A 26,264-nucleotide genomic window follows, 5' to 3' on the forward strand; every position below is an offset into this window, starting at 1 on the left:
CCCAGAGGCGTCTTGAAGGCCAGGCCCCCCACACTGGACGCAGCTGGTCGGGGTGAGGTGGGGGCTGTGCAGTAAATGTGTGTCTCTGAGCCCCTCAGCGACGTCAGGGCGCTTTTTTTTTGCTGGAGGAGGGCTGGTGGCTCATCCCGCCCCCCCCCCCCCCCACCACGCCAGCAACCCAGCTGGGCCGATGCTGCCACCTGCTGGCCAGCCAGCGGCGTGCGCATCTGACTTGGAATCGGGGTTGGGGCCTGTGCTGGGGCCTATGATTTCCCTCCGGGTTCCCAGCGAGCCGGCCGCTCCTGGTTCCCGGCTGTCCCAGGTGTGAGGAGTTGAACAGGGGCCCCAGGGGTCTGGATCCCCCAATCACCAGATGGCCGTTCTCAAACATAACTCAGACTGACTCCACCCCAACCCCGTGCCCCCTTGTGCGCCCCACCTGAGGCCCTGCTACAGAGATCCCCAAGGAGACCAAAGCCCCCGACTCATGACAGAATCTGTCTAGAGGCCCCCAAAGCAGGGGCTGCATGTGGCTCATTTCCCAGCACACAGTAGGCGTGTAAATGTGAGGGGCCCCTTCCCTGAGACCCTGGAGACAGCCCGCCCAGGGCTGGGGGTGCATGGACGGGAGGGGCTTGTCCTGAGGGGGAGCCCCTGGGAAGAGTGCTCCTGGCCGAGGAAGGTGAACGTGGGTGGGTGGGTGGGGGCCCCCGTGGGCTTGGGCAGAAGCGCGGAGACCCCACTTACGGCCTCATGTGTAGGCCTCCCTCCCTGAGGCTCCCCCTCCTCTCCCTGCACACACTGTTGGGTGCTGCTCTGAGTGCCTCCTCGGGCCCCAGCCCAGACGGCCATCGGGGGCAGGACGAGGACGGGTGCTTGGCTCTGGACGTCCCGGCCTGCTCTCCGGGCACTTGTCCTGGACACTGGGGTCTTTGACGGTTATCCTCGGGACATGGTGGGCCCCAGGGTCTGAGTCTGCGGTGGGCTGGTGTCTCCGGCTTTGACCCTTTGTACTACCTTTGCTACCTTCCCGGGTCCCCTAAACTGAGCTGTGCTAATTACTTCCCGACACTTTATCTCTCCCGCTCTGATCCCCGAGGCCCCCAGCAGTGAAGCTTCGGAAACGCTGCTAAATGCCATGTTAACAAGCCGGAGGAGCTGATGGGATCGCTGAGCTGTGTGTGTGTGAGGCGTCGGGGGGGGGGGGGGGAGGCGGTGGCTCTGCAGGGCCACACAATCCTGGTGACAGGACAGAAGTGGCAGCTAAAGCCACCGAGGCAGGGGCTGGCGGGAGGACAGACAGCACAGCCAGAGGCTTTCCGTGAAAAGTGAGGATATATTTAACAGCATGAGTGCACAGGTCTGCACAGTACAACCTCAGAGTTGCCGTGTTATTCATCAGCACTAAAGGCGTTCTGAGTGGCACACAGCCCCTTCTAGAAAGGCAATGTGGGCCCAATTTGGTCTCTTTCAAAATATCAAAATAAAAACTTTGACACACATTGCACCCCAGGTAAAAAAAGGAAAAACAGAACACAAACCACGAACCTCAGAGATGCCCAAGAACAGAAGGAGGCCTCTCCTGCCCCCTTTGAAGACACGATTCCATAAACAGGACATGCGCGCCGACCCCTGGGTCCTGTCAGTGCATGAGACGCCTCCCTGACCGGGCAGCGACACCACACCCCGGCCCTGAGCGTCCCACCCGGCTGCTCTCTGACCGTGACCGTGGGGCTGGAGCCCGCCGGCGGCCTGGGGAGCCAGTGAAAGACTTGTTGGGGCCGCTGGTGCTGGTGGGCCTTGGTGCAGTGCCCCGTGCCCCCCCCGCCCCCCGCCAGCCGGTGTCCCCGCCCATTCCCCCAGGTGAAACACACCAAGGAAGCCCGAATTCACATTACGACATGAAATAGCACCAGAAATTCCGAGTAAAATTGCTGATACTTGCAGCGGAGAGCTCCTTGTGGGAGGAAGGCTCTAGAAAGGGCAGCCGCAGAGGCAGGGCGTTTGGGGAGGGAGAGCCGGCGGGAACTGGCTGGTGAGCAGCTTTCTCCACCTTCCAGATGGGAACCCAGTCCCCAGGGGTCAAGGTGCAGTGGGGACAGTGGCCAGCACCACTCTGTGGTCAGAGAAACCTGGCGTGCTCCGGCAGCCTGCTGGCTCACGAACAGCTCTCCCAGGGGGGAGAGCCCTGCCTGGAATGTGGCTTCTAAGCATTTCCAGCAACAGCAGCAACGAGACTGAGGGGAGCCACCTGACCCGAGGCTGCCTCAGCTCACTTCCCTGCTGGATGGCATGCGGGAGGACCCCGTGAAAACCTTCCGACGAAGCGTCTGTGGCGTGCTGTGCCTTGACAGTGGGACACACAGGACAGGACACGCTTTCTCTTCAAGTTCTTGGTGCCGAGAAAAGAGCGGTGTGGTCTCAAAGGGGCTGCAGCTGGCCCGGCCCTCACGCTCACCTTCTACCTAGAAAGGGACTGCTGTTCCCCCCCGCCAGGCCCTGCTCAGAGCATCACAGTCTCAGCCCTAATAGCAAACTCTGGGCATCTGCATAAGTCAGGTGGATTAACACGTGGCCACCCACCCGACACCCTTCGAGCACTGAGGCTTGTCAGCATACACGGGAGCCCCCACTTGCTGGGTTGTTCCAAGCCCTGCTGCCAGGTACTCACTCGTGTCTATAAATTACTCTGAAGGGTCTTTCTTTAGAGGGATCTTGAAGCTGGTTAGTCTCTGCCCAAAGAGCTGGCTGAGGAGGTCATTCTGGGACTCGGCGGTCCGGCAGGCACGGGGGTTGGCAGGTTCAGCACCGTGGACAGCTCTGTCCCTCTTGGGGGGCCTGTGCAGGGGTCTCCCCTGGGCACAGGCCTTGCCCTGCCCCTCCTTGGGGCGCCTGCAGTCCCCGTGGGTGTGGCCGGGCCCCGCCTGCCGCTGTTGCTCTGAGGGCTGGGGTGGCATCGTGCCCTTCTGGCTACCAGGCCTGGCCTTGGTGGGGAGCACACGGCTGGGTGTCGCCTGCTTCCGGGGGGCCCGGGGGGGCTTGTCAGGGACCAAGTGGGCTCTCCCCAGGCTCCTCACACTTTCACTCCTGGCTGGCCCTGGGGCCCGGCCCTTCCTCTTCTTCTCACTGACCGCCCCATCTTCCCTGGGGCCCAGGCTCCCCCGGGGCCCCTGGTCACCGGCCTCCTTTGGCCCCTTGGGAGAGCCCTTGGCTGGGGCTCGAGGGGGATGCTTGTCTGGGGCGGGGCCCTGGCCTGGGCAGTTGGGCTTGGCTGGGGTGGTGGCTGTCTCACTCTGGAGCTGCCCGCTGGCCGGCTGGGGCCGGCTGCCCCCTGCTGTCTTGGTGCTGTGCCGTGGGCTCCCCACTCCCTGGGAGCTGGGGCTCGGCTTGGCTTTGGCGGCGGTGGGCTTCGGCCTGTCCTCAGTGCCATGGGCTAGCTCTCGGGCTGTCGGACTGGCCACAGCCTTCTTCGGTTGCCCCGGGAACCTGGGAGCTTTGCTGGGGGTGGGCAAAACCGACCTGTCCTTTGACAAACTCCGGCAGCCCAAAGCCTTGATGGCACTGCCTTTGTGGGAGGGGCTCCCTGGACCTGCCTCAGGCAGCATGGGGCTTGTGGGCACCTGCTTCTCCTTTGGGAGCAGGGAGGGGGCTTCCAGGCCGTCTTCAGGGGCACATTTGCCGGAGGCACCGGGGGCCCGGCCTCTCCCTGAGAATGGGCCGGCAGCCCTCTTTTCCTCTCCATCTTGGCCTCTGGCCCCTGGCCGGGGCAAAGATCCCCCCAGAGGGAGAGCCTGCTGGAGAAGAGGCCCGGGGCCGCCTGGAGAAGCCTCATCCTCGGAGCTCTCCGCGGCTCCGTCCGGCTTGTGGCCATCTTTGCCATCTGCGGAGGCGGCCGGGAAAGGGGACAGGGCCGGGGGCAGGAGCTCCCGGAGGTCAGAGGGCAGATCGCCCCCTGTGACCGGGTGGCCCACAGGGTCTGCAGGCCTCTCTGGGGTCCTGGGCTGCCCCCTGGTGGTGCCAGGAGCCGCCTCTGGGCAGGGCTGCGGCAGGGCTGGGAGCGACCCCTCGCTCCGGGTGGGGCGGCTGCCCCAGGACAGAGGCCTGTCGGCGCCGCTAGGCCCCGGAGGGCTGCTGGGCGGGGCCACCTTGCGCCGTTTGCTGGGCAGGGCGCCCTCGCGCGCCGGGGCCTTCTGCGTGGGGGCGCCGGGTCTCCGCACGCCGCGGAACGTAAAGGGCTGCTGCCCCTTCCGTAGGTGTTTGTCCATGTGCCGGTCGAACTGCTCCTTCTTGGCGAAGGTGTAGTTGCAGGAGCTGCAGACGAAGGACCGCTTGCTGATGTGCGTGACGTCGGCGCAGAGCTCGCAGGCGTAGAGCGGGGTGTGCTGCAGCTCCGGCTCCTCCCTCGCCCCGTGCGCCCCGGCCAGGTGCGCGCGCAGCTCGCGGGGCTCGGCGTAGACCCGCGGGCACTGGGGGCACAGGTAGACGCGCTGAGGGCTGTGCACCGCCAGGTGGCGCTGCAGCTTGAAGGGCTTGGGGAAGCGCTTCCCGCAGTGGTGGCAGTCTCGGGAGGGGTCTTTGCAGCCCTCGTGCACGTGCACGGACACGGCGCGGAGGAGGGGCTCGCTGTGGGGGCAGGGGGCAGGGGACAGGCCGGGGGACGTCGCGGCGGAGCCGCTCAGAGGGCCGCGGTCCGCCAAAGCCCCGGCTGGGGCCGCGGTGCCATCTCGGTCGGAATGGCTGGCGGGAGCCTTGGGTTTCGCCCTCTCCCTCCGGAATTCTTTCCCCGCCCCGGTCGGCTGCCCCGACGACCCCGCGGGGTCGCCCCGTGCCTTGCCAACGGAGCGCTTGCCCCCGCCGGGCCCGGACGCCTGTCCCATGATGCTGCCCAGGAAGCGGGTGACGGTGCCGTCCCCCTCCCAGTCCCCCAGAGACCTCCGCGCCTGCCCCTTGCGGGCGAACCGCAGGGCGTGCTCCCGCAGGTGCTCGTTGTACATCCAGACGTCGGCGACCTCCCTCAGGCACATGCCGCAGGCCCAGCGCCCCGCCTTGCCCTGGACGTGCTTCTCCTGCAGGTGCTGGCGCAGCAGGTCCCGCGAGCGGAACCTGCGCTCCACGCACATGTAGCAGGTGGGCGGCGGCGAGGGGCTGTGGGCCAGCTTGTGCAGGTCCAGCCCGCCCAGGCCGCGGAAGCGCTGGAAACACACCTTGCACTTGTAGGACGCCCTCCTGGCCTTGGCGTGCCGCTCCCTGCCTGGCGCCCCTCCTGCCGCAGCCACACCCTCTGCCCTTTTGCTCTGCGGCCCCCGGGAGCCCGAGAAGCTGGTGCCGGGGTCGCCCGCGGGGTCTTCACGGGGCCCCAGGAAGCACAGATCTTGCACCTCCAGTTTGGCGCTGAGCATCTCAAGATCCACCGCGTTCCCGGGAAGCTCGCCGTCATAGTGTTCTCGCTCCAGGTCCGGGGGCTCCGGGCTCGCGTCGCCTAGAGAAGAGGCCATCTCTTCGGTGGGGCCCCGCAGCTCCAGGTCTCGCCAAGCCGCTGGGACCATGTGCAGCTCGGGAATGTTCTCTGATGGGTGGTCCTCGGCGCGGCCGTGGGGCACGCCCTCCGCCCGGTCCGCCTCGGGGTCAGGCTCCAGGGCCCACAGGCTGGGGCTGGGGGCCCAGGGGTCAATGCCAGGCACCTTGCTGCTCAGGAAGCCCTCCAGGAGGAAGGACTCCGGCAGACCCGTGGCCTCGTCACCCCACGGGTCCTCGTGTGACAGGCAGAGCGAGCCCGAGTCACTGAGGTCTGTGGGCGGGTGGGCGGAGGCCAGCGGGACGCCACCCCCCGCCTCGCCGCGGGGCTCCAGCGCCGGCGGGGTCTTTGGCTGTCTACAGCGCTTCCCGTAGACATGGGGGTTCTTCTTCCGAGTCAGGCGGCCGCCCAGAGGGAAGAGCCGAGAAAAGGAGGCCTCGTCATCAAACACGCTCAGAGGGTCCCCGAGGCCGGGGCTGGGGGCTGCAGGGGCAGCGCCCTCATGCTCCTGGTGCCTGGCCTGCGCTTTCGGGTTGAGCAAGGGGCCCTGGGGGCAGCTGCTGCTGGTGCCATCGGCAGGGGTACAGGTCTCAGGACGGCCTGGGGGACCCGAGGGGGGCTCACACCCCTCCCCAACGCCTTGCCTCGCCCCGCCCTCAGCTGCTCTGCTGTCCCCTGTGGGCTCAGACCTGGCTGCCCACGATGACTCTTTGTAGAGATCTGACGTCCTGGTCTCCCTGGGTCCCCAGCACCCCCTTGCCAAGGCCGTCCTCTGTCCCCCCGACCCGTTCCCAGGAGGCCCCCCCTCCATCCCCCCTGGGCGGGCCATGCAATCCTGGGGTGACTTCCGTGCTGGCGTCTCCTCCTCTGTGCCCTCCACGCTCTCCATCACCCGGGGCCAGGGGGCGTCGGTGTCAGGTTCTTGGCTGCCCGGAAGCCCCGGGGAACTGGCAACGGCAGCGGATGGGTCCCAGCAGAATTTGTCTGTTATGACACCAGGAGAGACTGGAGGACCACTCCCCTCCCGGAACCTTCTTGCTCTGGGCTTCCTCGCCTTTTCCTGTGATGTCTTCTCTGGCCTGCCGGGGACGTCCGTGGGCACTCTGCCCCGCCTTTGGCCTCCCCCTTTCTCTGTCTGCTTGGGACAGGGTTCGTCCTTTACCAGATGGTCCTGTTTCCTGGGCTCTGTAGGCCTCATGTGCACTCCTGGCTCGTCCAGGCCTGGGGGGTGTGGTTCCCGGCTAGGGGTGCAGCCTGGTGCTCCCAGAACGCTGAACCCCTCCCTGCCAGGTCCCTGGGACATCTGGGGACCCGATGCCTCTGCACGAGCCTCGGCACCCTGGTCAGGAGGCGGCCCGAGAACGTGGCTGGGGCCGCTCAGTGCCTGCCTCGGTTTCTCCTTCCCAGGTGCCCTGCGGCTTTTCTTCCCGGGGGGCTGGCATGCCTGGGGCTGGGGAGCAGGTGGGGCCGGGGGGGCCGGCTGGGAGGCAGCAGCCCTGTGCGGCCCGTGCTTCCTGGCTCTGTGGCGGCTCAGGCCTGGCCCGGAGCGGAAGGAGGCTGCACACACTTCACAGGTCACGGGCCGCTTGCCGGGGGCTCGGTCCTTCCAGTGGCCATTTTCTGTGGACACAGGCTTCTTTTTAAAGCCACGAGGCTTCGGTCTGGTGCCCTGGGGGCTGAGGGGGTCCCTCCGGGGTGTACGGTGAACATTTTTGAGGCTCTGGGGGGAGCTGGGTCTGGAGTCACTGGCTGTGCAGCCGGGAGATGGGATTCTGTCCTGGTGGAGCTCTGTGGAGGGGCGGGTCGCTGGGGGCCCCCCACTGCCAGCTCCAGATGCCGTCACAGCAGAGCAGCTGGCCCCCGCCTCGCCTTCCTGGCAGGCACAGGAATCTGGCCCAGTGGCCCCCCATGTGGAACGGTCAGCGGGCAGAGAGGTGACACCCTGGCCTTCGCCATCGCCTGGGGGTTCCAAAGAGGGGGGTCCCGTGGGCATGCCATTGGGGCTGGTGTGGGGTGTGGCCCGCCTGCAGGGGCAGTCTGGCCAGTCATCTGGGGCGGGAATGTCGGGAAGGGCAGTGACTTTCATGGTCACTCTCGGGGACATGGCCCTCACTGGGGGAGGAGGGGTGGCCGAGGCAGGAGATCTCCTTGGCTTCTCTTTTCTGGAATCCTCTAGAGGTCCTGACGTGCTGCCTTCAGGGTGGTCCTCCCCCTGGGTGGGAGTGAAGATACTGATGAAGCCAGGCTGGCCCAAGGGAGGGTCTTCTGGGGGGCTCTGGTCCCCCAGGAGGGGCTGGTGAGCCAGGCTTTCCTTGAAGCCACAGGGGCTTGTCCTCAACGACGGGGGCGCTGCTGGTGCTCGCCTGGCCCCAGCATCTGTGGCGGCTGGGGTGCAGGCTGTCCTTCGTGGAGGTGCCCCGGCAGAACAGACGGGTGGGGGCCGCCGGCTGGGGGGATCCCTGCAGGATGGACGTGCCAGGAGCAGCCCCCTCTGCTTACCTGGAGACGGGTCTTTCTGGGGCAGGTGCTCTGGGCCAGAGGGCATGGGGGTGGCTGCGGGAGAGGGCAAGGGCAGCTGGTCCCCCACAGGGGGTGCTGGGCTGGCTGCCTCCTCTGAGGTCCCGGCCCCCGGCCCAGCTTGGGCGTGGGCTGCTACCAAAGACTCTGCATCAGAGGAGGCGGGGCTTGGGGTGGCCCATGCCTCTTTTCCAAGGCCCAAGACCGCCCCATGTCCCTGGAGCTGTCCCCCTAGCTGGTCTGCGCCCCCGGCCGGCCTGGCCAGGGCAGCTACAGGATTGGCGTTGACTGTGGAGAGGTTGTCCGGCCCCACCAGGCTCCCCCGGTTATCTGGCTGCAGTCTGCTTGTTCTGCCTTGGCCCTCGGGCTTCTCAGCCCGGCCGAGTGAGTCCGGATGTCCATCGGCCTCGGGCCCCAACTGACCTCCGGCCACTGCAGGGATGGCCGCCATCGGTACCTCCCCTGGGACGTCCCGGGTGGGGCTGCAGGCCATGTTCCCCCCCTGCACACTGTCCCCTTCCAGATCTGAGGGGTCACTGCACTGAGGGCTCTGGGTGTCAGTGGATGGGGGCCCCTGTGAGCCCAGGGCATCCTCCTCCTTCCCAGCTGCTCTGGCCACCAGGAGCTGGAGTTGACGCAGGGGGCTTGTGGCTGGGTCCTGGGGCCTCCTGCCAGGGCTGGTGTTGGGCACACAGGCAGGACTTGGGGAGGCAAACTCCTCGTTAGCCTTAAGGCCTGGGCCCCCCACCCCAGGGAGGGGGAGGCCTGCTCCTTCTGGCCAGCCTGCTCTGCTTCCAGAGGAGCCCTTGGGAGCGTCTCTGTGACTGTCACCACAGGATGGGGTGGCGCCCCAAAATGCTTCCAGCTTGGGGGGCTCTAGGCAGGGCCCTTGCACCTGTGTGCAGGGAAGGCACAGCAGGGTTTCGCTCTGGTGCATCCCGGTGGCCCTGTTATTTTTAGGAAGAAAAGGCTCACAGTCCGGGCTGCGCTTTGCTAAGCTCCTCCCGTCCAGTGGAGGTTTGAATGGCCCTCTAGAGCCGGACAGAGAGACTTCCGGGTGGAGCCCACAGGCCCCTTCTGCCGTTGGGGGGCCTGTGTCGGAGACTCTGGCTCTCTGCTCTGCTTGGAAGCTGTGGTCGGCCCCACTGAGGCTCACAGGAGCCCCGGATGCCACGTCCGCACGCGCAGCAGGGGAAAGGGCGGCTTCTCCCGTGCGGGATGAGGGCCACTCCTCACACTCGATCCTTAGCATCCTTTCCGTGGCGGCCGCTGCTGCTCCCACCCCTTCTGGGCCTGCACTCGATTCCCCAAGACCGGTGAGCTCGGCCTCGGGCTTGGAGAAGGTGTCCCTGGAGGGCGAGGTGGCCCGGTGGGAGGGCAGAGGGGCCCCTGTGCCCGCATGCGTCCTGCCCGAGTGCCCAGCCACACACAGCAGCTCGGGGGTCTCGTGTGTGCCTTTACTCTGTAGCTGACTTTCCAGCTCGGCGACCAGTCTTTTGATTTCAAGTTCATCTTCAGACAGGTTGCCCATAAAAGTGACACCGCATTCACTGATCTTGCCGGGAAGAGGTGGGGGGCTGGCAGCCTCTGTCCCTTCACCGGGGCACTTCCTGCTGAATGCCTTCTCCCCCAAGAGGTCAGGAAGGTGACCCATATGGCTGGCCAGCACGGGGGTCTCCTCCAGCAGGGACCAGCCCTTGTCGGGCAGAAACGGGGAGTATGGCGGCTCTAACTGGGGTTTCCTTGGTGGAGGGGTGGCACACACCAGGGAGGGGCGTGTGAGTCCACTTCCGGACAAGCTGCTGTAGATTGGCGGCTCCAATCTGTCCACAGGAAGCCCCGAGAAGAGGGGTGTGGACTCCAAGGTCAACGGCGGCGAATCGGCCCTGCCCGGGCCCACTCGGATCGTATAGGTTGGATTCCTGGGTGGTTCTGGCTCGAGGGAACCGGTGTCCACAGCCTCCTGAGGAAGGTGCATGTCGCTGGCAGGCAGAGCGCCTGAAGCTAAGGGCTTGGAGTATAGGTCTTCTTGGAAACAGCCAGGCAGGTCTTTGGGTCCAAGGAACAATTTGCCGGGGGGGCTGCCGTAGGGCTGGGGTCCCTTTTTGGCAAATGGATCCCCCACGGAGTCTCCGTTAAAAGGAGCGGAGTTGCAGCCAAGATCGGGGGTCTTCAAAAACAGGACTCCAGGTTCAAGGTAGGCGGGGTCGGTGGTGTTAGCGACAGGCACCAGCAGTGGTCCCGGGGGGTAGGCAGGGGCGTCCTCTCTGTCCCGGGAGACGGGCGGCTCCGTGCACCGGGCAGTGCCCGGCAGACCGCCCGCACCTGCTGCTGGCGAGCTCCCACGGCACGCCCGGGCGTCCTCTCTGCCGGGTTCCGGCCGCTCTGGGGCTGGGGGGCGGGGGCTTCCTCCCGCACAGGGGGCTGGAGACGAGCTTGCAACCTCCCCGGGACCTTTCGTGGCGTCCGGGGGCAGCCTCTCGGCGGTTTCAGGGCTCTTGGCGTCTTGGGGGATGTCCGGCGCTGGACGGGTCTCCTCTGGGGCCTTGGTGCCGGCGGGAGCCTGCGGTAGGTGCCCGGGGCCTCCCTGCTCGGGGCCTGGGCTCCGGCAGCCCCTGTCCTTTGCGGCTTCCTGCCTCGCCACCTTCCTGGGTTTCTGCCGCCCTGGATCCTCCTTGGGGCCCGGGGTCACAGCCACCTCCCTGTGCCTGGCGCCTCGGCGCCACCGCCGACAGCCGTGGCGGGGCCGGCCTCTGAAGCGGGAGCCTGGCGGCCGCGAGCCATCCTCCTCCTCGGACTCCGAGGCGCACGCGAGCCCTTGGGGCCCGACGTGGGCGCTGCTGGGTGCCGGCCCCGAGGACCCCGGGGGGCAGCGCCCGCCCTGCCCCTGCCCCCTGGGGTGCTTGTTCTTCTGCAGGACGATCTTGTGGATGAGCTCCTTGCTCCAGGTACCGCCCCGCAGCCGCCTCCTCCTGCAGTCCTTCCCCGGGGAGCACCGGAGGCGCTGGGAGCTCCTGGTCCCCACGGGCAGGGCCTGTCTGGCAGGATGGCCCTGGCTCTCCGCGGCCTGGGTTCTGAGGTCCCGGAGGCGGGGCAGGGACGGTTCAGCCCCGTGGCCTCTCCTCCTTGGCCTCGGGCGGGTGGCTCTGGGGCCCTTGCGGCTCTTGGTGGTGCCCGATGTGTCCAGCTCTTTCTGGAACAACTTAAACCGCTTCCCTCTCCTGTGCTGGCCGGCCGGGCCAGCTCCTTCTGTGTCCGCAGGCGCTGGGCCCAGGGAGCGGGTTTGGGGCCTGCTGCGGGCTGCGTGGCTCCCATTGCCTGGCCGGGGGCCCGGGGGCTCTGGTGGGGTGGCCCCAGCCGGGAGCGGGGTCTGGGCTTTACTCTCTGGCATCGTCCCCACCCTGGTCCTGGGGGGGTGCCCAGCCCCGGGACCTCTGGGGCCAGAAGGCTCCTCGTCAGCAAAGACGTCGATGAAGCTGCTGTCGATCTCGGGGTTGTCCGACTGGTATCCCAGGCCGTTGAGTGCCTCGGTGATGAGGCTGTCCAGCTTGGCATCGTCCTCCGGGTCCAGGCCCACCGCAGGGAGCGGGAAGGGGGCGGCGGCCAGGCCGGGCAGGAAGCTGGTCCTCAGGGGGTCATCTTTGCTGTCGGCCCGGACGTCCCCGCCGGCTAGGAAGGGCGCCGTCTTGGTGTGGCCGAGCAGGCCGGGGCTCCCGCTGGCTGGGGCTCTGGGGGTGGCGGGGGGCCCGGAGGGCCCCGGGGGCTGCTGGTGGCCGTCCTTGGCCCTGGCCAGGAGCACACTGCAGAACTGCCGGTGCCCCAGGAAGGCGGCCAGGCTGCCGTAGTTCTGGTCACACTGCCTGCAGGTGAGCAGTACGTCCAGCTGGTCCAGGCTGGCGCTGCTGAGGGGGAAGTGGTGGGCGGGGTAGGGGGGTGGCTCCCGGGGGAAGCCCTCCAGCCCCCCGCTGCCCCCCTCGGGGCCTGCGCCGGGGAACGGAGCCTCCTCCAGGCATTTGAAGGAGCCCTCGACCCCCAGCCCCTCTGTGGGGAAGGGGAAGGCTCGGAGGGGCTCCGGCTGGTAGTGAATGGGGACGGTGTGGGGGCTGTTGGTCTCCCGGGCGCGAGGGGGCGGGTGGAAGAAGGTGGGGGGCCCGAGCGGGCCCGGGAGCTGGCTCTCCTCCGGGCTGGGGTTGGCCGGGCTGCTGGGCAGCGGGGACAGCGACGAACAGGAACTGCTGCTGGCCGTGTTGGTGGCAGGCGAGGGCAGCGGGGACTGGCAGGGAGAGGCGCCCACTGCCCTGGGAGGGGGCAGGCCGGGCGTCGTGCGGGCTGAGGCCTGGGCCTGGGCCACCCCGAAGAACAGGGGCTGGGCTCCGGGCTCCTTCAGCCCATTGTAGGCGAACAGTCCGGGGGAGCCGCCACTGTGCCGGCTCGGGCTGTTTCTCAGGACTGCCAAGTTCTCCCCCGGCCCGGGCGTCTTGCCCGCAGCGGTGCCCAGGGCTCCCTGGCCGCCCCCCTGCCACTCCGGGGCCCCTGGGGGGAAAGGCAGCCGGCTCAGCACCTCCACTCGGTGGGGGCTGGGCCCGGCGGTTGGGAGCACCTGGGGCCAGGGCAGAGGGGGACTCTGGGGGAGGCCGAGGCGCTGGCCTAGGCTGGGCTGGCCTTCAAAGAATGCATTCCTGGCCGAGGCTGGGGGGCCCAGAGGAGGTGCGGGGTAAGGGGGTGCAGCAGGGTCCCACAGCTGGGGCAGTCTGGTGGGCAGTGGCCTGGGGGCGGCCAGCTCCGCGTCCAGAGACCCTGGGCTGGAGCTCACTCCGCCGGCTCCGGGGCTCCCGTAGGCCTGCCCGGGAAAGTGCCTCTGTGGCAAAGAGTTCGGGGGCCCCCTGGGGCTCCCCAGCCCCTCGTGGGCCGAAGGTGGTCTCTCAGGGAGCGCTTTGGTCAGGCTCTTGTGCAAACTGTCCGGAAAGGTGGCTGTGCTCTCCGAGAAGGGGCCGGGGGCCGGGTGAGCAGCACCAGGTTGTGAGGGAGCACAGCCGAGGTCACCGGGGGCGTCGAGGCCGGGCTGGCCCGGGTAGCAGGGAGGGGGTTGGGGAGCGGGCTGGGTGGGCAGGGGGTAGGCCTTGCCCGTGCCCACTGCCTCCTCTGGCCATGCCCCCCGGGGCTGACGGAAGACGAACGCTAGCGCGCTCTCCGCGAACTCGGGCCGGGACGTGCCCTCGGGGAAGGGTTTTGGGCCGGCCCCACGCAGAGCCGGGAAGGGGTACTGGAAGGAGGCCACCCCGGGGCCGTCCCCTTCAGGAAAAGGCTCTGGCTTGGCAGAAGGGACCCCGAATCTAGCACCTGGGAAGCTGTTGTCAACAGTGGGAGGCCAGGCGTCCGCCCCGCTGGCCGGGAGCTCCGAGTAGGAGGCTGGCCTGGGGGGGCTGGTGCCGCTGCCCGGGGGGGCCCTGAGGGGCGGGGGCCCGGAGGTGGCGTTCGGTGAGGTATAGTTGGTGGAGGTAAAGCTGGAGGGGGTCTCCTGGAAGCACCTTTGGGAACTCAGCTCTTTTGTAGCAGCTGGGGCCTCCGCCTCTGGGGCCCCGGGGTCCTTGCACAGCGGGCCCTCGGGAGTCTGGTCCAGGGTGGGTCTGGCCCGTGAGCCGGAGATGGTCCGCGTATAGAGCTGCTGGGGGCTGCCGTCCGCCCTGCTGGCCTGTGCACGGCTCCTCCCTGGAGGGGCCCGGGGGCCGCCGCCCTCCCCCGGGAGGCTGCCCAGGGACGGGGCTCTCGGGAGTGGGGCCTTGGGCTCCACCTCCCTGGCCTGCCACTTCTGGGTCTCTGGAGGCTCCCCAGCCTGGGCCCCGCAGCCTGTGGCCTTGGCGGTCCTGCTGGCTGGGACACCGTCCTCACCGGGGGTCCGGGAGGGGCCCTCCGTGCCACCGGCCACCGGGCAGGGCTGCAGGTCTCGGGTCATGGCTGCGGGCGGTGCTCTGCGGGGCTGCTCCCCCGGCATGGCCTCTCCGTCTGGGCACTGGGAGGACGTGGCGGTCCGAGGGGGGCCCTGGAGAAGACTGCTCTCATGGTCCTGAACGGGCCCTGCAAAGACAGCGCAGGGTGAGGGGGGGGGGGGCTTGGGGGCTCCACGGAGGCTGTGGCAGCCGGGGGGGGGGGGCCTGGCAGCTGCACAGAAACCCCTGCCCTCGGTGGGGGGGGCTCCACTCCAACGGCCCCTTCACAGGTGAGGGAGCGGGTCCCCTCCAGACTGAGAGAGGGCCCCCTTTGTGGGGGAGAGGGTCCGAGAAGACCCTGGCCGCAGCGGGGGTGATGAGCACCCAGAGGCCTGAGATGAACCCAGCTGGGGCCAGGGGAGAGCCCAGGGAGGAGCGGGGGGGTCACCCTCGCCTGCCCGGGGAGGGGCCTCGCAGCAGGAGCAGAGCGGCAGGAGACAGGAGGTGAGGCCCTGCTGGCCCAGGACAGCCTCAAGCCTCGTGCTCTGGGGACTCGCTGGTCTGTGTCCCGAGGGAGGGGCCTGCGTCCAGGCTCTGCTGGTACTCCTCCCCGGGACTACCCCACCAAGGAGGGGGTGCTGTGCCTGCCTGGTCTCCCGGGTGGGCGTGGCTCCCGCGCGACAGGTAGAGGGCCGCGCCCACGCCCCATCCCCGGCTGGGCAGCCCGCTGGCCGGCTGCGTGACCTGGGCAAGCCCCTCGGCCTCCCTGCACCTGCCGGCTGGTGCTGCTGCAGAGACGACATGGGTCGCTGCCCACACGCTGCAGAACAGGCCCCTGGAGGAATGTGTGCTGTCGGTGTGGCCTGCCGGTCTGATTCTGCGGATCCTGGGCCCCGGGGGCAGGGAGCTGGACACTCAGCCTGGCCCAGGCCTCGCATACAGAGGCACTCCCGGCTGGGGAAAGGTCGGCCTCCACACCCTTGACCTTGCAGGGATGGTTACCGGTGCCTCCCTCACCGGGCCGCCCACAGGCTCCAGGGTCTACATGAGTTGGCACACGGGGGGCTCTCCCCGGTACCTGCACTTCCCTGGCCTCAGTGTCCCCCACCTCCCCTGCCCGACCCCCGCCCCGTGCATGGGCTTCTGCGCTGCTTCCCCCCGGGCACTGCCTGAAGCCAGATGAGAACTGGGCTCGGTTGGCCCCTCCAGGCTGCAGCAGTACCTGGGGGCGGTGTTACCTGGGGATCCTGTGTGGGTTTTTAAGGGGGAGTGGAAGCCGCTGGCCCCCACAGCCCCACCTGCCCTCGGGGGCGCCACAGCCTCTGGGCACACTTGTGAGTCTCGACGTCAGCATCCCCCAGGTCTGCTCTGAGGGCTCCCTGTCGGGGCCTCTGGGGAGGTAGGTGGAATTATTACTCAAGATTCCACCATCCCCGTGGAGGGACTATCCCCGACTGTCCCAGCCCGTCCCTCTGCCAGCAGGCTTGGCCGCATGGCTCGACGTGGTCGCTAGACGTGAGCAGCAGTGACTCTGTCCTGTCTCTGTGAGGGCCGAGGTCACGAGCTGTGGCCGGCTCCTTGGCCATCTTGTGGCCTCAAAGGAAGCCTTCCAGAGGGGGTGGCATTGGCTCCGGTGGCCTAGATGGCCAGCCTCGGGGCACCAAGATGGAGAGGGCACCTGGGAGAGGGACTGTGGGCACAGGCAGGTGTAGCACAGCCTGGGGACCCTCGGAAGGGCTTCTGTGTCCTGGGAACAGACTGGGGGAGCTGGGTCAGGTCCCAGAGGACAGCGTGGCCCCTGTGGGCCGTGAAGAGGGGCCTGTGAGTGAGGAGATGGCAGGCCTGCGGCCAGGAGCTCGAGCGAGGGCGGCCCTGCCTCCCCGTGCACCCTGCCCTGGGCCAGCGCACCCCTTCAGGTGCCCCCTTGCTGTCGCCTACAGGGACGCCCGATAACCAGAGCCTGTCTGCCATTTCCAGTGTGGCGATTCAGTGTGAGTCGGGCGGCACTGAACCCATTGGGGGCTGGTGTCTGCCCCCACTAAGAGTGAAGAGGGCTCTGGCCTGTGGGACCCCCACCCCCGAACTTCGCAGGCAGCCTAAGGAGGCAGGGCCCAGGTCCACCCAGACCCAGGCGGGGCGTAGATGGGCAAGGGCCCCCGACCTCTCCATGGCTTCCAGAACTTTCTGGCAGATGGCAGGTCAGGCCAGAGTGGCGTCAGACGCCACAAAGGCCCCACAGATCTGGGCTCCAAGCTGTGCCCAGTGGGTGGGGTGAGCGGGCGGTGGGGGGGTGGGTTCAGTGGCCCTGGCCTAGACACCCTGCCCCATGGTGACATGTCGTCCAGCCTTGGGCTCTCGACCTGTGACCTGGGAATAATACCGGCACCGGTGCATTTTCCTGCTCAAAACCGTGACTGCCCCATCACTGGCTTGAGGGAGACGCCGTGAGGAGATCACAGAAGGAGGGCCCTGGCGTGCTGGGTGCTGTGGAGGATGTCAGTGACACCCTGCTGTCTGCACCCCTCCCGGGCCCGGGGCTGCGGTTCGAGGCCGTGGGCCAGCCCCTGACAGTAGGCTCCAGGAGCAAGTGTCCCGGGGAGGCAGCTGGCCGCCCCAGTGACCGCAGCGCGGGGGGCTGGAGGGAGACGCCGGGTGTGGGGGGTGGGCCAGGGCCGGAGACAGGGCATCTCCGGCCGCCTCTGGGACAGCCTCCAGCTGTCCTCAGCTACATACCTGGGGAGTGGGGCCCTCAGCTGGGTCGCCGCACAGGTCAATTTCCTGAGGAATGAGGATTTCTTGGCTGCGAGAGAAGGGAAAGAGGGTCAGAATCCGTGTGGCGCTTGGCTGGGGCCGAGAGCCCCCGGAGGAGCCGGCTGCAGGGAGCCGCTCCAGGTAGGGGCCCCCCGGTGCCGCAGGGCGTCAGGAAGCTGCCCCGGGGCCCGCAGGGAGATGGGGTGAGCTTGAGGGGGCCGTTGGCGCGGCCCGGGGGTCCCTGCAGCGCTGGGGGGCGGGGCACGGGGAGTCGACTGCTTTCCCTACAGGTGGGATGATTATTTTACATTTCTTTCCGTTAGGAATCATGTGCATAGCTGACGTGTTCGTGTGGCTCCCAAACCCCAGGCAACGTGAGAAGCCTCGCGCCCTACCCTGGGCCTATGGACCCTCCGCCCCGGTCCTGCTGGGGCAGCACTCGGGGCAGATTCCGGTGTTTCTTTCCAGAGTTTCTTGATGTAAATACCAGCAACTATGGGTAAGCGTCCACATCTCCCTCCGTCCTTCAACACGAGATAGTCAGCCACCCTCACGGTTCCCTGCCTTCCTTCTGGCATTTCATAGCATCTCTTAGAGACCATCCCCAGGACTCCACAAAGAGATTCCTGTCTGTCTGTCTGCCGGCTCATCTCTCCACCACACTCGGCTACGGAACATTCTGCAGGATGGACGGATGGCCTCCACAAATAGCAGGGTGACACGGACACTTGCAGGTGAGGCCCGCAGGGTACTAAGAAGAGATGGGGGGGGGGGTGGCAAAGGGCAAGTGCATTTGTGATTTGGAGAGGGACTGTCAAGCCAGTCCCCATGGTGGTTACAGAATTTGGCCACAGATGCTTTGAGTTCCCTCCCTCCAAGCGGTGGAGCCCAATTCGCTCCCCGTCTACACAGGCTGGACTTGGTGGCTCCCTGATGGGCAGGATATGGGGGTAGGGAGGGTGTTTGGCTTTAGAAATAGGTCATACGAGGCACTGTGGCTTCTGCCTGCTCTGTCAGTCACCCACTTGGGGGCCACTGGCCGCCATGTTGCAGGAACTCAGGAGCCCTGTGGGCAGGCCCACGAGCGAGGCACCGAGGCCTCCCATCTGCGGCTGTGGGAACAACCACCCTGGAGGTGGTTCCTCCAGCCCCGGTCGGGCCTCCAGATGAGCCGGCAGCCCCTGCTGACCTTCGGGGCCACCAGCTGGGGAGGCCCCGAGCCAGGCCGCCCGGCTGAGATGTGCCCACATGCCTGACCCCCAGAGGCTGTGACAGGTCCCTGGACGCTGTGACAGGTGACAGACTTTTTTCCTTTCAGCTGCCATTTGTCACACAGTAGTGGACAACTCATCTCCCCGCCTGCGAGTCTTGAATTCCTCCCAAGATCCCAGGCTTTGATCGGAGCCCTGCGCCCACGCAGGGGTGTGCCCTTCCCCAGGGGCGGGCAGGCTGAGGCCCGCTGACTCCACCCGGAGCTCCCGCTATGCCTTCCCGCTACGCCTACGTGAATCACCACGAGCTGATTCACGGCTTCGCCTTGCGGAGTTCAGCGGGAAAGTCAACACGTAACTACAGATGGGGAAACTGAGGCTCAGAAGGTGGTGGGACCTGTCCGTCATGCAGTGAGGCATGGGGTTGAGAAGCAGGCCTGCTTGAGATCGTGCTCCCGAGCTGGACGCAGTGGCTGTGTTCCCGTGGCCCAGCCACCCCTTCCTACCCCTGGGGATGCAGAGCCTGTGGGCAGAGCTCAGCCGCCCCATCACCCTGTTTGCTTGGCCCCGGGACGGTGGCTGTCTGCAGGACCCCAGGACACTCTATGCCCACTGCACCTCCAGGGTCTGGAGGACCCGTCTCCGGGGCTTAGACTGTGGGGTGGGGGTGGGGGTGGGGGCGGGGCAGCGTGTGCCCAGGGTCTCGGGTTCCGGCCCTGCCCAGGCTCTTGGCAAAGCCCCCAGTGCACATCGGTGTGGGTTTCAGAGGGCCTGGGGCCCCTTTGAAGTCAGGAGATCCAATCCCTCGGATCCCAGGCCACCCCAGGGAACCCCCAGGAGTGTGGGTAACTCCCTTCCCCTCAGAAACACTACCTGGACATTCTCACCCTGGGTAACTCAAGACTGTGGTCGTGCTGGCTGGCTCTGGCCGGGGTGTGGGACAGCAGCTCCTGGTGAGAGGTGGTCCTGCCACAGGCCTGGACCCCTATCCTCCCGGTGCCCCCCATGACCCCTCGAACCCTGCACGGCGTCTGGCCTCTGCTCCTCCTCCTCCCCCTCCCCTTTCAACCTGCCCTGTTTCGCTGTGGCCTCTCTGATCCTGAGAATCCCCACCTGGGAGGCCCCCTACTTCTCTCCCTTCTTCCTGATTCCCACCCCCTTTCAGGGAGACAGCGCAGGATGGGGTCCACCCGAGGCTGTAATTTAGGGACCGTCAGAGTCCCGACCTCCAGGGGTGGTTGTGGAGGAGCAAAGGGAGCAGCGCGCCCAGACCTTTTGAGCAGACCAGCACACGGCAAGCACCCGCTGGGTGTTTGCTCTTCCCGGGTCCTCCTGTCCACCTCTTCCCAGAAGCCCTCCTGGTGGCGTGTATCTCCCCCGTGAGATATGGCAGTTACTGATGACCCCCTCAGCTGTCAGGGCCGGACGTGTGCTCCCACACTGGCCCCTCTGCTCGCGGGATGCATGCGGGAGGGACTGTGCCCCCGACCTCCACACGTGACCCTGGGCCTTCTGGCCTGTTTCCCCAGCTGTACACGCCCACCCCCCTCCATCTTCCATGACTGGTGACACGCCCCCCCGGGGTCCTGAGCCGGCAGCGAGGCCCCGCCCCTCGCCCTGTGGCCCAGACGTCAGTGGATTCAGCTTCTCGGAGAAAGACGGGAGACACCTGAAGAGACACAGGAGAGATGCATCTGTCCTTTTGTCCCCTCGTCCTGGCTGTCAGGGGCAGCGCGGTGGCATGGGGGTGGGGGGTTTGGGAGTGATGAGGGGGAGGGTGGGACCGTGCTCTAGGGTGGGTCCCAAGCCCGGCCCCCACCCTGAAGGTTCCAGAACCAACGCGGGTGGCAGCTCAGGCAGCACGCGCCGCGCCCCGCGAGGGGGCAGCTCAGTAGAGCCGCCACAAACCATACAGGGGCTTCCGGTCACCACCCGGGCTCTGGGCGCCGCAGTGTGGCTCCTTGTGACATTCCTTCTACAAATGCTCTCTTTTCCTTTTCCTTCAAACGCCGCCGCTTCGCTTAAAAAACTATCTGTTACCCGAGCGCTCAGATAAACCCGTGCAGGTGGAATTATATCTGCGATATGGCCCGAGGGTACGTTTAAGAATACTGCGCCAATTATCAGCTGCATTTATCTTAATTACTTTGGGGAAAGTGGAGGCAGGCGTTGCGAGGGGCCGAGGGGCCGGGAAGCTGTTTGTCTGCCCTTATCGGGTGCATATTTGAGATCCTTTAACAGGAAGGAGATAAGAGGAGCTCGTGGGGAGAAGATGATGTCTTCGAAAATGACAGGGAGGGGGCTGGGGGGGGACTCCTGCTTAAGGACAGGCCCGTCTCCCCCGTCCCTTTGTTCCGCACAGACCCTCGCTGGGGTGTGGAAACACTCCTGGAGGCAACTCTTCACTTCCCAGACTGTAGGGGTCAGCGGCCGCAGGCCAGACCGAGCCGCCCTCCCCCACCCACCCCCAGCCGCCTGGAGGAGACAGCACACACCCGCCTCCGGCCAGGGCAGCAGACCTGATCCCCAGCGACGTGGGCGCTGGGGGTCCCAAGCAGGGGCTGGCAGGGTCCGACCGACGCGTCACAGGGTTGTGCCGGCCAGATGGGAGGAGACGTAGCCGGCTGTCGTGTCCAGCCCTGCCCCAGGGGACGCTCCCTGAGCCTGAGCGGCCTGGTCTGGCACATCCCGATGGTCCGTGCGGTCTGGAACACGCTTGCCGGACCAGCTAACCGCCTGGCAGTAGGAAAGCCAGCAGAAATCAAAGGCGGGAGTCCTGGCCCGGTCACCACCCCTGCCGGGGGCTGTTCCCAGTGTGTGCACTGATTGGTGCCCTCCGGAACCCTGGGCACCCGCAGCCCGGGGCGGCACAAGCCTGGCTCTCTAGGGACTTCGGAGCCCTCCCCTGCAGGACGGGAGTGGCCACACCATCCCACGCAGGCTGAGCGGGGAAGTGCCACGAAGGGAGGTCGGGGAATTGAAAGCAAGGGAGCTGCGAAGTCCTTTGGAGGACCCCAACATGCTGGGGACCCAGGCGGGAAACTCAGTGTGGCCAGGGGCTGCAGAGGATCCTGTGCCCTCATGCTCCCAGCTCTGGGTTCAGGGGACACTGCACCGCCTGGATCTTCCTGCCCCGCTGCCCTCTGCCCTCACCCCCCCCACCCTCCCTGGCACCTACTTGCCCTTTGCCAGCCTCCGCATCGCTGCACGTCGGGGAGCCCCTGCCTCGGTGCCCGCGTGGCCAATCCCTTCCCTTCTCTCCTCCCCGGGGTCTAGCTCCATTGCCGACTCCTCCAGGAAGTCCTCCCCGACCACCGAGCTAGCACGGCCACCGTCCGAGGTCACTCTCTGGCCCTCTGGGGTTACTGCGGCGCTGCCCCCACCTCCGCTGCAGGCAGCACGCGGGAGGGCCCAGCTGCCCTGCCCGGCCACGCTGGCTCAGGCCCCACTCTCCACTTCTTCCTGCCCAGGGTCCAGCACAGGCTGGAGAGGACCTGGCTGTGCCCAGCCCTGCTGCTAACCTCCCTGGGAGCCTCGGGCAAGCTCTGCAGTCCTCGGCTCGTCCCTCTGTGAGATGGGCCAGATACCCCTCTCTGCACACACGCGCCCACATGCGTGCACACCCGTAAACATGCACACACGCCCACACCTGTGCACACTCACAAGCATGTATACACACACAGGCTTATGCAAACACGCACAAACGCCCACACGTGTGCACACTTACGAGCATGTACACACTTACAGGTTTATGAAAACATGCACACACGAACCCATGCACACACACGTACCCGTATGCCCCCACCAAGGCTGTGGCGGGGCCGCAGGCTCTTAGACCCTGGACCCTGTTTCTCTGGGAGGAGCTGGCAGGCAGGAGGGGCCGCGCTGGGGAGGGGGGGGCGGCATCTGGGGCCTCTCCATCTCTGCCTTGGCACCTGAGTGCAGGAATGCCTGGTGGCAAGGCCAACACTCAGTGTCAGGAGCGTGTCCTACACTCTAAACGTGAACGCTGTGCCAAGCTCAGCCCCAGCACACGTTGGCTGCCCCTGACCTATTCCTCAGGCAGTTCCCTGGCTAGGGACCTTTTGGGGCCCTCCCTGTCAGGGTCTGACATGCAGGGGTCACAGTGGGACTCAGCGGCCCCAGGAAACTCCCAGCCAAGTTGGGGGTGAGTGACGCAAGTGCCCACTGTCCCAAAGCGGAGAGGCAGCTCGGCTGGGGTGGGCTGGGCAGGACGTGGAGGGCGGTGGGTTTTGGACATGCTAATGGCCAGCGTCAGAACTCCAGGGATCCAGGGAACCCACTTTTAAAACTAAAGCGGGCAAGGTGTCTTCAGATTGGCCTGGTGAGCAACTTGGTCTTGGAATTCTAGAACAAGGATGTTTGGGGGCACCTAGTTTAGTGTGCTCACTTCACAAATGGGAGCTGCAGCTCAGAGTGGGTGCTGGCTTGCTCAAGGCCACACAGCAGCAGAGCCTGGGCTCCGGGAGCCAAGGGCTTCGAGCTCCGGGCAAGGGCAGCCCTCCAGCGATGTTTGAGGCAGCTGTGGGCGGGAGCAGGGAGCTGGGAGCTGGGGTCTCCACCCCTGGCCCTCCAGAGAAGGGAAGAGACACTGCTCTGAGTGTCAGTCTGGAGCAGCTGGTCTGGAGAAGGGCTGGGACCACCCAGCTTGATAAGCGTCATCCCCGCTGGCCAGGCGGGAATAGCGAGCGGGAGAGTGATGTGGGGAGGGACCTGGGAGGTGTAGGTGGCCGGCCTCGTCCTGGCGCCCCCAGTCCCCAGGGTGGACCCTGCCCCCAATATGCTTGCAGACGTGAGGTCTCCTTGGGCCCTGCTGGAGCGGACAGCCCCTCTCAGAGACCTGGCCCTCTGTCCTTCTCAAGACCCCCCATCATGGCATCGGCTGGCCTCGGTCCCCTGGGCTCAGGGTCCCACTGGGAAAGCCCCTGAGGCTTCAAGGCTTCCCATGGCTCTGATTTCTGGGGAAGGACTCTCATCATCCCTCCCCCCAGACGTCCCATTAACACGTGACCGTTCGCGATCAAAATCAGTTATTTGTCATTACTTTCGCCGCCCAGCACGAAGCCCCGAGTACACTCTGTCAGGACAGCGGTGGCCCTGTCCGCAGGGGCTCTTTCAGCCGCCCTCCACGCCCTCAGGGAGGGAGGTCTCCAGATCTTTGCCGCCAAAGGTTGGGCGGGGGGGGGGGGGGGGGGGCAGTGCCTGGAGGCAGAATCTGGGGCTCACCTAGACCCCCTGGCGCTGCGGCCCAGGGCATGCTTCAGGAAACTTGCAAGCTGTCACCCTGTGACCCTGACCGTGGCACGTGTCGGCGCAGAGGTCAGGTCCTGGCAACAGGGAGGGCAGAGCCAGCCACGGACCCTGGAACAATGGCTGGGCCTGGGTTGGGCTCCTGCTACTCCAGACCTTGGGATGATGTGCCCGGGGCCAGTCTTCCCTGCCTCCGGGCGGCCTGGGGAAGCACCTTTAGACCCATTTCCCAGGTAAGGAAGCTGAGAAGTGAGTTGGCAGACAGCTATAGGGCTCCCGCTCGGTGCCCCGAGACCCCCAGGGAAGGCCAGGAAACCTTCTGACTTTTGGAAACTGAGTTTATCTTGTGCTGAGCGAGGCCTCCACGTGAGTCCCCTTGCCCCCCTTGGTGGGGACGTGGGGACAGCAGGGTTTAATGAGCTGTCTCCTGAGTGACAAGATGAATGAGCTTCCTTGGAGACCCCGTGGCTGTGTTAATTACTCCTCCGTCAGGTTCAGGATCCTATCAGCCTCCTTTTTCAATTAAAAGTGATTATAACTTCACTTCCCAAGGATGGACAGATTAGCACAACACTGGTGGGCAGCTGGGCGGGGGCGGGGTCCTCTGCGCTCAGGGCTCTGCGGAGTCAGGACGGGCCTGCGGGAGGAGGCGGGCACTAAGGGGGGCTGGCGGGCTGACGGGCCAGGCCATCCCCCCAGGGAGGCGCCTGTCGCATGCTGGGCTCAGGGGCCACACGTGCAGGAAGCAAGCACCCAATCCCGGTTTACAGATGAGGAAACCGAGGCTAGGAGTATAGGGGACGGGCTCGGGGTCACAGGGCTCCCGCGTGGTAGGCTGGGGCTGTATTATGCAGAGGGGCCTGACCGGCTGGAATTGTCACTGCAGGAGGGCCCTGGGGACGTGGCCTGGGGTGGGGGGGGGAAGGGGGGGAGAGGGGGTCATTTGGTTCCATACCTGCTGGACTCCCACCTCTTCCCTGCTCCCCGCCTCTGGGGCCTGGCCTGGGGCGTGTCCTGCTGAGGTCTGTGGAGGGGGCGGGGCTCTCTGGTGGTGGGTGGGCCTTGAAGGCCAAGGGCTGGGGTGGGTGGACCTGCCCTGTCTGGGCCCCGGGGTGGGGGATGTGCCGAGGGGCTAACTGCCTTGTCAGCCCTCTCAGGCCTAGAGGTGGTCCTGTCATCCTCCCTGTGGCTCAGATGAGAAACAGAGGCCCTGAGAGGGAAAGTGACTGTTTCAAGGCCCCAGGGCTGGAAGCCACACGGGGATGGGCACTTCCTTCCTCGTCAGCAGCTTGGGGCAGTGACCTTCCTGACCTTCCGGCTAGTGTTCCCTGCCAGGCTGCCTGGGGTCCCGGGCCAGCCCCCTTGCTGTCCTCTGGCCACATGGTCTCGGCCAGTCTCCAGGCAGCTACAGTCAGAGGGCCTGGCCACGCTCTCCTGGGGCCCTGACTGGCCGACCGCTCCGATCTGAGCAGCATTCCCGAGGGCGCCTTTCCCGTGGGCAGGTGACCCCCGCTCCGCGGGGGCTGAGCTGGGTGTCGGGTGAGCCTCTGGCTGCAACTGCCTGGCTCTCGTGAGCCCCAGGTCCCGGGAGTGCCCTCCCTCCATGGGCCTTGTCACAGGTCCTTTGACCCGCCACAGGGCCTTTGCCCCTGCCCCTGCCGTCTTCCGTCGGGCCGTCCCCTGCCAGCTGTCCGCTGTGCCGGCCCATCCTCCCTCCTAGCACCTGACGCAGAGTGGGCGCTCGCATGTGGGGGCAACACCATCCTCCCGGGGACACGTGGCCTCTCAGCCTCCGGGTGGGTTTTCGTGACCCCCGGAGGCAGCTTGCCTCCCCCAGCCACCCACGGCCTGCTCCAGGTGTGGCGAGGCCTCTCCCCCCCCCAGCACTCCCCACCTCCGCTCCGAACACACAGGCAGGGAGGGGGCAGGGCGGGCTCTGCCCAGGGGCCACAGGTCATGCGAGCCGCGAAGCCTTCTCTCTTGTCACGGCCATGGCCACGGCCCTGTTCTCAGGGCGGGAAGGGGTTCCCCAGGCAGTGTGTGTTGCCCCCCGCCCTGTCTTCACGAAGGCCACCTGGGGGGGCCGGCCTCTTGTCCAAAGCCTCCCGGCCCCGTGCTGGCTGGGTTCAGCCCGGCCGCACCCTCTCACACAAGCCCTGTTTGACCACCCTTCCCCCCGCCCCCCGCCAGGACTGAGCTTCTGAGTAGTTGTGCTGAGTCCCCAGGGCCAGGCGCTCCACCTGGATAAGGAGGTTCAGGAGGAGTGTGGAGGCCATAACGCTGGAGCCCACGGGCGACGCAGGTTCGTGGCTGCGTGGGCACCGGCCGCCTGCCTGTGGCCCCCGGGGAAACCCCGGGCTCTCGGCCGTTTCTGGAAAAGCCAGAAATCCAGGCGTTAGGGTGAAGTCTGCCCATTTTCAAACTTGGACTACAAATTCACATAAAACAAAATACCATTTGAACTGAAACTGCGGGGGCTGAAATTGAGCCTGTGGTTGGTCCCCTGTGACCTTTTTGTGGGCAGTTCACACTCCAGGCTGTCCCCGCCCCGGGAGCCCTCACCCACCCTCCCGCTCACTCCCTGCCTCCTGCATGCACTCCTTCAGCTCACTGACCGACTGACTCATTCGTTCATTCCCTCCCTCCCTCATTCCCTTGGCGAATTCCAGCCAAGCACCTCTGATGCTCCAGGCTCCCTGCCAGGAGCTGGGACGTGACTCTGGATGGGGACACAGGTGCCACCGCACAGGGCTGATATCCCAGTGGGTCCAATTTAGGGCAATCAGGCCTCCAGAACACAGCTCTCCTGAGCCCACGGCTGCCGAAAGATGCTGTGCCCTGGGAAGTTCTCAGGATTTCCAGGAGCCCCACTGCAGAAGGAAAATCCTTCCCTGGCACAGGGGCTTGTGGGTCTCTCCACAGCAGGGCTCAGGGGGCTTATGTCACACAGGGGGCTGTGGAGACGAGCTTAGGGAGGTCTGAGGCTGGGGGCAGAGGGCTGCAAGGCCACGTGGGGCTGTGCAGACAGGAGGGGCGAGTGTGGGCCTGAGGCGGGAGCCCGGCAGCCTCCTC

The 26,264-nt window shown here is 66.5% G+C and overlaps 1 protein-coding gene and 1 long non-coding RNA gene across 2 annotated transcripts in view; one reads left to right on the top strand and one right to left on the bottom strand.

The window, feature by feature from the left end:
- Window positions 1-438: 438 nt before the first annotated feature.
- The window catches only part of ZNF469 (zinc finger protein 469), a 46,698-nt gene continuing 20,872 nt past the window's right edge, over window positions 439-26,264 (bottom strand). Inside the window, exons 2-3 of the mRNA XM_027076396.2 lie at window positions 16,693-16,759; window positions 439-14,107 (exon numbers count right to left, since the gene is read on the bottom strand). Coding sequence (XP_026932197.2) covers window positions 2,685-14,024 — 11,340 coding nt within the window. The 5' untranslated portion in view covers window positions 14,025-14,107; window positions 16,693-16,759 and the 3' untranslated portion in view covers window positions 439-2,684. The remainder of the gene's footprint in view (window positions 14,108-16,692; window positions 16,760-26,264) is intronic.
- On the top strand, window positions 17,014-19,656 carry LOC128313222 (uncharacterized). The gene is made up of 4 exons (XR_008293602.1): window positions 17,014-17,209; window positions 17,296-17,444; window positions 18,029-18,275; window positions 19,451-19,656. It is a non-coding gene; the product is annotated as an uncharacterized LOC128313222 (long non-coding RNA).

Source organism: Acinonyx jubatus, chromosome E2 (genome assembly GCF_027475565.1).
Source record: "Acinonyx jubatus isolate Ajub_Pintada_27869175 chromosome E2, VMU_Ajub_asm_v1.0, whole genome shotgun sequence".
Lineage (NCBI taxonomy): Eukaryota > Metazoa > Chordata > Mammalia > Carnivora > Felidae > Acinonyx > Acinonyx jubatus.